This window comes from Volvox carteri (assembly GCF_000143455.1).
Source record: "Volvox carteri f. nagariensis unplaced genomic scaffold VOLCAscaffold_85, whole genome shotgun sequence".
NCBI classification, from domain to species: domain Eukaryota; kingdom Viridiplantae; phylum Chlorophyta; class Chlorophyceae; order Chlamydomonadales; family Volvocaceae; genus Volvox; species Volvox carteri.
In genome coordinates this window covers 6,156-15,434 of record NW_003307628.1, presented here as the reverse complement: position 1 = coordinate 15,434, position 9,279 = coordinate 6,156, and the positions used below count along the sequence as shown (strand labels likewise).

The following is a 9,279-nucleotide window of genomic DNA, read 5'->3' as shown; positions in this document are numbered from 1 at the left end:
CGCCGTACAGCCCCGGCTGCGACAAGCTCGATCCGCCGCCGACGAAACGCTCACCGCCGCCGCCGCCCGCCGCTGCCGGCGACCCCGCGGGCCCCGTGCTGGCAGCGGCTGTCACCCCCGCCGCCGCCGCCGCCGCCACGCCACCGCCTAGCAACCCGGCGGCACTGGGTTGTCGCGGTGACGGCTGTAGCGGCGGAAAATGAGCGCTTGATGACGGCATGCCGGCGACGCCGTACCGCTGTTGCGGCTGTAGCAGATGCGCCGATGGTGGTGGCGGTGGTGGCGGTGGCGGAGGCAGTCCTGGTCCCGACTCGGAAGTCAGGTCGGGCACGAGGTTCGCAACCGAGTGCATTTGAACTTGGTACTGCTGGATGAGTGAGGCGAGGTAGGGGTCGTGGTTCGAGCCGGGGGATACCGCTGACATACGGGCGAACCTGAGAGAGAGGGGGAAGGGGGGGACGGGCCGTTACGACACGGATTTCCTTTCACGGTTATTTGCGCTATTTATACACTGTAAGTTTTATCGGCTATTCCGATCCCCCCTTGGACAAATGTGCTTTAGCGGGTGTTGGAAAAAAAAGAGAGAGATAGGGAAGACGATCTTGATATGGCACCGAAAATGGGGAAGGAGCGCGGACGTATTAGGGCGTAGGACAGCACTGCATTTAGTAGTAGTGGTAGTGGTAGTGGTAGTGGTAGTGGTAGTGGTAGTGGTAGTGGTAGTGGTAGTGGTAGTGGTAGTGGTAGTGGTAGTGGTAGTGGTAGTGGTAGTGGTAGTGGTAGTGGTAGTGGTAGTGGTAGTGGTAGTAGTAGTGGTGGTGGTAGTAGTAGTAGTAGTAGTAGTAGTAGTAGTAGTAGTAGTAGTAGTAGTAGTGGTAGTGGTAGTGGTAGTGGTAGTGGTAGTGGTAGTGGTAGTGGTAGTGGTAGTGGTAGTGGTAGTGGTAGTGGTAGTGGTAGTGGTAGTGGTAGTGGTAGTGGTAGTGGTAGTGGTAGTGGTAGTGGTAGTGGTAGTGGTAGTGGTAGTGGTATAACCCCGTGCCCCGGGTTCCAATCCTAGGTAGAATCCCGCCGCGGCGCCGGCCGGGAGCGTGAGAGAAGTGTTACGGCTAGCTGCTGGGGTGCGGAGGTGAGGTCAGGGTCGCAGTGGAGGGACCTGGCTCTGCAACGAGCTGGCTGGGCCGCTGGCTGCGCGGCGATTGCTCGGGGGGGGAAGGGGGGGGCCGCTCTGTCTGTACTACCGATGTCCGGGTGAGGAGGACTGGATGAGGGGGAATCCTAGAGGGGGCAGGAACAGAAGGTCTACCTGGGGACCTTCACGACGTACGGCAAAACCAACTCCACATATGCCCCCCTCAGAGGCATTATCGGACACCCCCGCATTCGTGCTGAACATATGCATATAAATCTTGCAAACATAGGATGGGAAATATGTAAAGGCAAAGTGACAGGAACCCAAATCATCACAGTCTCTGAAAACATGGAGAGACATGTACATTTTAACACATAAACATTCAGAAGGTGAGAAGTCTTCTCTTCCACGACCATGGCTATGTATATATGGTGCTATGGTTATGTAATGTATAATGTAATAATTAGACGTGTGTATATATATTACATATACACGATACGGGCTGATTTACGGACTAATTTGCCTGTTGCAGCAATGCGACCATATGTTGACCTCTGGCCGTAACGCCCTCCTCGCAGACACGGGCGCATGCATGCATCCACACCGCCATCACGTACACACACCCTAAAACCCCAAAACCCATCACCCTCGGCCTCACATCTTCAAACAAATGCACTAAAGGCTGTCATAAAACCTCCAATGCACAAGATCCGCACCGCTCTATCGATTTTTACATAAACCCACAGAACCGTAAACACCTACCCGCCCCACAGCTACCCTAAGACCCGCCATTAGCAACCCTAAAACCCTAACCCTTTACTTCATCAACACTTATTAGTTTAATCAACCCCCTTGCCTAATCAGACCCTGCACTGACCATCTGTGCACGCACGCGGCTGCGGCAGTTCCGGCCTCCACTCCCAGATCATAAAACCACCCACACCCCGCCTCGCACCCCGCCACCAACCTGCCCCGCTGTACACTCGGACTGCTTCCCGTCAGCCCGGAATGTAGCTGCTGTAGCTGCTGCTGTTGTTGAAGTTGTAACGGGTGGTTCTGTAATGCTGAGATTTGAGGGGAATAAAGCTGGGAGCCGGGGCACACGTCCCCAGCAGCAGCAGCAGCAGCAGCCGAAGCCGCCCCGAAACCATTGCCATCTTGGACACCGGACAAGGGCCCCGGGGGATGGGAGCCCCGAGCAAAGGAGGCGGCGGCGGCAGACGGCGGAAGCGCGCAATCATCCATCGCCGACGCCATGACAGAAGCGTACGGCAGCGCTTCGTCGAAAATAATGGCGGATGAGGCGTCCGAAGCGATGCAGGCGATGCGGCAAGTGAGCCGCATTTGGTGAATCTTCTCTGCAGGCAGTGATTTGTTTTACAATTTTTAACATTTTTATTAATCAAGATTTCAATTATTTATTTTAATTATAACTTTTTCTTGAATAAAAGAAGAGTTCCTAAATCGTAGCACTTCTCATATTCTTGCCCTCGCTGCCATCCTACCCGCCTAAAGCTCTCACCGCTTTGCAATCTCACAACGCATCTGCTGAGTGTTCTGATGAGGTCATCCAGCGAGTCTACCACCATGAGCTCCTCCACCACTCCACAGTACCCCACCAGCTGCCGATCTCGAAACAGGTGTCCTAAATAGGCACCCAGCAACTCCATGGAGGTCTGCCACCTGTGCTTAAATAGGATATCAACAACGCGGGGGGAAGTGCTATCGGAGGCGGTGGGGTTGGGTGCGAGGGGGAGAAGGAACTGGCGGGTGCGAAACGGGGCCGCGGTCTGAGAAGGAAAGGGCTCAGGAGAGGTGCGAGGAACCCTGGACCTCCAACCGCCATCCAACCGCCATCCAACCACCCAAAACCCAGCCCTCTCTCCGAAACCCAAACCCTAAAACCCTAAAAACCCTAAAGCCCTAGACGCACATGGGCGAGTCAAACTTGTCAGGGTCCTCGTGCGCCAGAGATAGCACCGCCACGTTTTCGCAGCCCACTGTGATGGCTGCGGCTATGAAGGCCGTCAGCCCCGCAGCCTCCCGCAGCGCCTCCCAGTCCGTGGGAAGCGGCTCTTCCAGGGCCCGCCTGCTCAGGAAGCGCTGTTAGGAATGAGGGGAGGGGGGTTTAGGCGGGGGAGAGTATGAGTGGGAGCAAGAGAGTATGTGAGTGTGTGGGTGTGGGTGTGGAGGGGGGAGGATCCGCCAGTCGACATTAAAAAGAGGGTCAACTCTCTCGTTGAGGAGGGGAGGGAGTTGTTGCGGGAGATGGGAGGCAGCGGACCAGCCACACGGTAGGCACTCCAGGCAGGTGGGGTTGTGGGTTGGGGAATGAGGGTGCGGAGATGGAGACGCAGATGGGGGTGCATGGGGGCCCCCAAGGGATGCACGCATTGCTCCATTCCACACACATACACCCCTATACACACATACAACCCTACACACACGCGCGCATACACACACGCACGCACACACGCACCTGCTGTCCCGCCACCTGGTAGAACGACGAACCGTTGGAGGCGTCCAGGAAGTGCGGCAGACCGACGGGGCACAGCCTGGCCAGTCTCCCCCCCGCCGCAATGGGCAGGTAGGTGATACCCGTGGACGATAGCACGGAGGCGCTGTAGCAACGAGGCAGGGGCGGGGCCAGAGGGGGCGGGCAGTAGGGGGGTAGAGCTGGAAACATGGGGCCGGGATGCTGACGTAGGGGGTACGGGGTATGACGTTAGGCTAGCTCAGGTAAAAATTTCTTCGTTACGAAGCCACCGCCACCGCCACCGCCACCGCCAAGCCATTTCACATGTATTTTCATCCTATACCTGACGTACGGCACTCCAAAATGCTCCGCCAATATGTTGCAAATGCGACGGAGTTGGTGGTAGCTGCTGCCGGGTATTCCGCTACATGCCCGCAGCACGTCCCCAAGCTGCAAAGCGTGGAAACGAAAACAAAGGCAGCAGTAGCATCAACAAGAGCAGTAGTAGCAACAACAGCAGTAGCAATGGCGCCAGAAACAGCGAGGGAGGGGCACATGGGGGATGGGGGAGTTAAGTGAAGGCGATGGGGGGAAGAAAATTGGCAGGCAAGCAGTCCCCGGGGGAGTCTGTGTGTGTGGGAAGGGGGGAGGTAAGTTTGGGAAAACACATTAAGCGCGGAACGGGACTCGCCGGGAAGCAGCAACCCCCGGCCGGGGCAACAAAACACCGTGTCAAAAGGGAAACGCAGGCAGCCCGTGGAGCCTGTTGGGGCGCGCACACACGGCGTTGGAGTGTTGAAGTGGAAAATAGCAAAATGGTTTGGGGGCAGCGAAGGAGGATGAACCCCCTCCGGGTGGATCTACGAGTATGCGTGTGGGGGGAGAGGTTGCGGGTTGGGGTTGCGAAACCACTGACATGCACCTAGGAGGTGGGCGGTGAAAAACACGTGTGTGTATACGCTGTGGCCTCGTGGAGTCTCTGTGTAAAGGGATGATCCAGGGGGCCCGGGACGGCTCGCGGACGCATTATGTTGCTCGTCGTCGCGTTAAGAAAGGCCGGCCTTAGTGAGGGGGATTGTGAGTAATGTATGGCGACAGACACGCAAGCAGGTATGTAGCTATGAGTAGCGATGATTTTTTACGAGAGGGGAGCCTTTTTGCCATTTCCTCACCAGCGACAGGCTGTGCACGCTTTGTGACACCTGAACGGCAATGTCATCCTTCACAGGTGCGTCCAAGACAGGTGCAGGAAGCGAAATTTTATTCGGTACAGTCGATACGAGCACAGACACTTGCTGCTTTTCACCGTCGTGCCGAGGCGTGTGGCAGCAATGTGTAAAGCAAGGAAACCATGTTCGCATTGCGTCCTGGCCCTAAGCCTAAGCAGCAAGAGCAAGAGCTGTTCGGCAGAACCGCAAATATGTCCCGTGTTTCAGTATATTCTTTGCCTTGCTTGTCAGCCCCTCAGCCCGAATGCAGTACTCGGCTTGCACAATCGAACAAAGTGTAAAAATCGAGGTCCTCCTATACTAATTTACTCCTGATGCACTTCATATAGGTTACATGACAGAGAAAACTCTAAAGAGGAAGCGATATGTCTCACTATCGGCATGGAAACGCGTGACCCTTAAGCTAGGCAGCAAGCCCCCTCTGTACTCTCGACGCGAAGCTAATGAACGTTACTCGAGAATGTCCAAGAGCTGCTTTCGTACTGCTCGTACGGTTTTGTGGTAATTGTTCCTGCGGTGGTCTTTACGAAACCTCCGCATCCCTCTATAATTAAGAACGTTGGGATTGGATGGCGCCGATGACTGTTATATTAGAGGCAGCTGCTTTGTGGCATGCTTATGCTGCTTTTGTGGCACGTTTGGTGGCTTGGATGTGACAACGGCATTTGGAAGTCATCATGGTGCATTTTTTCGTCGTAGGACAGATGATAACCCAGGCATATGCAAACATAGTATTAAGCATAGCGCGACTCGATCTGATGGCCGTTTGTGCCAGTTGCACGGTATGCAGAAAGCCGGCTTTGCCTCCTTTCCTTGTGCATGTCAATTTGCAAAAGCTTCGCAACTTAGAATGCTTGCTGACAGTTCGACGCATTCCTGTAACCACACAGCGTCACAGCTCATGCACAAACATTTTAGGATTATGCTTAACAGAAGCGACCATTTGTTGCTTGAAGGCATAGGAAGGACCGTCGTGGCCGTAGCTCGTGAATGATATACATTCGCCGACTGGCGATCCGCGATGGCCCCGTCCGCGATGGCCCCGATGGCCCCATGAGTTCAAGTTCAACTTTTTTCCTCGCCGGACGAACGCTAAAGCAAGTGGAGTGATAGATTACCCGTTGGCGTATCTCACGACAACCCTACAAACAGAGCATCGACCGTTTCTCCGCGTTCCTCCTTGTAACCCCTTTCTCTTTGTTATGATCTCCGTGCAGAGCCGGATCAACTGCATATCCGTTTCCCAAGCGTTTGCCTCAAGATGTCAGACGGTGGGCGCGGTGCCGCATTTACAGGAAGACAAATCGACACAGATATGACGAGTTATGTCCTATAGCCTTCATGGCTTGCTGTACGGTTGCGTTCGGGGTGCCGGATAGGACAGGGCGAGGCGAAACCGGGGCTGCCAAGGGCCTTACACTACTGCAGAGTACTAATTGCTGCTCTCGGAGCGCCAGGGCGCGTGTGCGCCGAAGCGCGGTCTAGCGCCACACGGCGCGGTCTGAGCGCACGCAGCGCTGTCCAGCGCGGCCACACCGGCACGGCCGAAAGAAACTGACGCACGGCACTAGACAACTAAACGCAGCATTAATGACTGCGTCCACTGGTCACCCGCCCCGAGGGCAAACCTGAAGCGTCAGCGACGCACGAACCACACCCTGGCCAGCAGGGCTGGCCAGGCGACATTCCTAGCGCGCAACGATACTCTATAGGCACTTATTTGCCGTGCGGTAATCGCTGTACAGCTGTGCGTCTGGCGCTCCGAGGGGACTGCCTAATCACCGGTCTCCAACTGGGCCGAGCCTGCCGCTTATAAACGAGGGACACTGAGGGCGGGGGGGGGGGGAAGTGAGAGCAACAATAATAATAAGCTCCAATAGTGTAGGCAGAATGCCGGAACTTTGGAGCTGTCAGCTGAAATAGTAAATTCGAATTCTCAGCAAGCCATACGGCTGCCGTACATAACCTAGCTTAGAGGCTATACTCGCTTTGCTCCTGCCGCATCTAAGCTACAATTATGTCCTATAGCCTTCATGGCTTGCTGTACGGTTGCGTTCGGGTGCCGGATAGGACAGGGCGAGGCGAAACCGGGGTTGCCAAAGGCCTTACACTACTGCAGACCGAAAAGATAGCAAGAGGGGCCCTCTGACTCAGGCGAGGCCCAGGTTGCGCGTGTTTTCCAGTGCGGCATCGTCTCCCAGCCGGGTATATAGCTGCACCATTGCGTCCGTCTTCCAGCGACCGTGGGCCTGCGGGCTTCTTCAGATACCCCTCTGGCTGCTGCCGCGCTGTTTCCCCCGATGCGCATGGAGTGTGGCATGATGCCGCGCTTGATGCCCACGGCGCTGCACATGGCAGCGAGCTTCTCCCGGAAGGAGGTATAGCTGAGGCTGGGGATCGGTGACTGAACAGAGCCGGTCCTCTGCTGCAGCTGGTGGCCTTGCTGTGTCGCCTTAACCCTGCGCAGCAGCGGACCCACATCCTCCACGGGGGAACTGGGGACACGGACATAGTTACCAAGCGCCAGCAGCCTCTCTGTCAAGCCCACTGGGCAGGCCACGCCCCCCACGCGCGCAATCCGGATGGTCTGCCCTTTGCCCTCCTGGTCCGTTTTGGACCTAGGCAGTGTGATGGCCATGTGAGTGTCGTGCAGGGTGAGCAGATCAGACTTGACGGAGATGTGGGCTAGGTCGTTGAACCTCAGGAAACCCGCGAACATAACCGATATGGCCGCTACCATCATCAGGTCTGGCAGTGAGGCATCCGGCCCAGCGAAGTGAGCGGCCAACATGCGGACATGCTCTGGTTGCATGCTTTCCCTGTGCAGCTTCTTCCCTTGCAGTGTGCGCCTGCCCAGGTCCCGAACGAGGTTGCATGCTGGGTGCTCCGTTGGTGAGGGGCGGCCCGCGAGAAAGAAATGGCAGGCAATAGTGGCGCTCGCTCCCGCGACGCGACCCGGACCTACTTCATCCGCTTGCACGGTTTGGTAGACGTGCATCAGGTACATGGCCACTATCTCTGGCCTGATGTCGTAGATGTCGCTCGCCCGAATGTGTAGTAGCTCTGCCCAATCTAGGAACTCCTGCCATGGCTCCTTGTACTGGGCGACTGTGCTGCTAGCTCGCGCCTTGTGCGCCTGGCTTGCCAACGCCAGAGCTAGATCCCCGATCATTGGGTTAGCGTCCAAGGGCACCTGGCCAAGCAGTGTCTGCGCGCGTGCCCTTATTCCTGTGAAAACCGGGGGGCATAAGGGTCGGGGGGCACAGCGATCCGGCGCGGGGAAGGTGTTTGGAAATCGATGAGAAGTGCGAGCGATAGCCAGTTAGCGGACCCTTTTGGGACCTCGTTTCCCGAAGACCCTGGCAGGAAAAGATCATACGCCTTGCCCAGCTCTCTTAGGCCGTGGACGCAAGGCGCAAACCACTTCCCGTCTTGAGTCAGATAGGACCACCAGTCGCGCGTCGGCCAGAGGGGAACGATCAGACAGATGCGTGCTTTGCACAGCTCTGCGTGCCGCAGGACCTTAAGTAGCAAACAGAAAGGCGGGTTCGCCCAGCAATTCCGCCCCCAGCGGAACCGAAAGGCATCTACACCCGCGGTATCTGGCGTGAAAAAACGGGAATAGTATTGTGGCAGCTGGTGATTGGTGTGTGACGCGAAAAGATCAATGTCAAAGGGACCCCAGGCGGTGTTGAGCCTCTGAAATTCCTTACGGTTCACCATCCAGTCGTCCCGGTCCTGCAGCTTTGAGAGGTAGTCCGCCAGAGTGTTTTCTTCTCGCGGCCGCCACTCCGCCTGCAGTGTGATACCCTCGGCAATACAGTACCAAAAGATTTCGCAGGCAATCCGGTACGAGTCCTCGGCTTTTGCGGACCCTTTGTTGAGGACGTTGGCGCAATTGAGATTGTCAGTAATCACCCGGACGACTTGATGTCGTAGGCCTGCAGGACCGTTGAAGGATTGAAGTGCGTGTAGGACTGCCTGGAGCTCCTGGGGCGTTGACCCCATCGAACTGACCCTTTCTCCACAATTACCGCGGGCTTGGGCCAACTTCCCGTCGATCAGCGTCCAGGCACCCCAACCCCCGAGGTGCTTGGGGGATTTCCCGGCTGCATCGCAGAAAACGACCGAGTGCACCTGTGTGGGCTCCCAGAGGGCACGGGTTCCGTTAAACCGGTCGAAACAGCGCAGCCAGAATTCGAGCTCTGCAGTTGCGTCGTTAGATAAGCGGATGTGGGTATCCCAGGTGTGGCGCGACTCAATATCCTGCCCCAGAGCCCGGGTGTAAAGGCGGGCTACTTGCCCGAACGCCCAGGACATGGACAGAAGCTGCCCTTTTATGGAGGCCAATTTTCTCGCCTTGATGCGCCGTTTTCCCAGAGCCGAGCGGATGCAGTCGAGCAGGAAAGTGCGCTTATCGTCAGGCACGATGTACACGCCCTAGC

The 9,279-nt window shown here is 56.5% G+C and overlaps 2 protein-coding genes across 2 annotated transcripts in view; both read right to left on the bottom strand.

Moving 5' to 3' along the window:
• Positions 1-4,824, bottom strand: part of VOLCADRAFT_107952 (uncharacterized protein) — a gene marked incomplete at its 5' end in the record, with an annotated part of 5,445 nt that extends 621 nt beyond the window's left edge. The window contains 6 exons of the mRNA XM_002958029.1: positions 55-434; positions 2,097-2,193; positions 2,652-2,851; positions 3,063-3,232; positions 3,609-3,750; positions 4,778-4,824. Of these exons, the coding sequence (XP_002958075.1) occupies positions 55-434; positions 2,097-2,193; positions 2,652-2,851; positions 3,063-3,232; positions 3,609-3,750; positions 4,778-4,824 (1,036 nt within the window). The remainder of the gene's footprint in view (positions 1-54; positions 435-2,096; positions 2,194-2,651; positions 2,852-3,062; positions 3,233-3,608; positions 3,751-4,777) is intronic.
• Positions 4,825-6,944: 2,120 nt separating this feature from the next.
• VOLCADRAFT_99273 (uncharacterized protein) overlaps positions 6,945-9,279 on the bottom strand; it is a gene marked incomplete at both ends in the record, with an annotated part of 4,578 nt that continues 2,243 nt past the window's right edge. The window contains one exon of the mRNA XM_002958028.1: positions 6,945-8,062. Coding sequence (XP_002958074.1) covers positions 6,945-8,062 — 1,118 coding nt within the window. The remainder of the gene's footprint in view (positions 8,063-9,279) is intronic.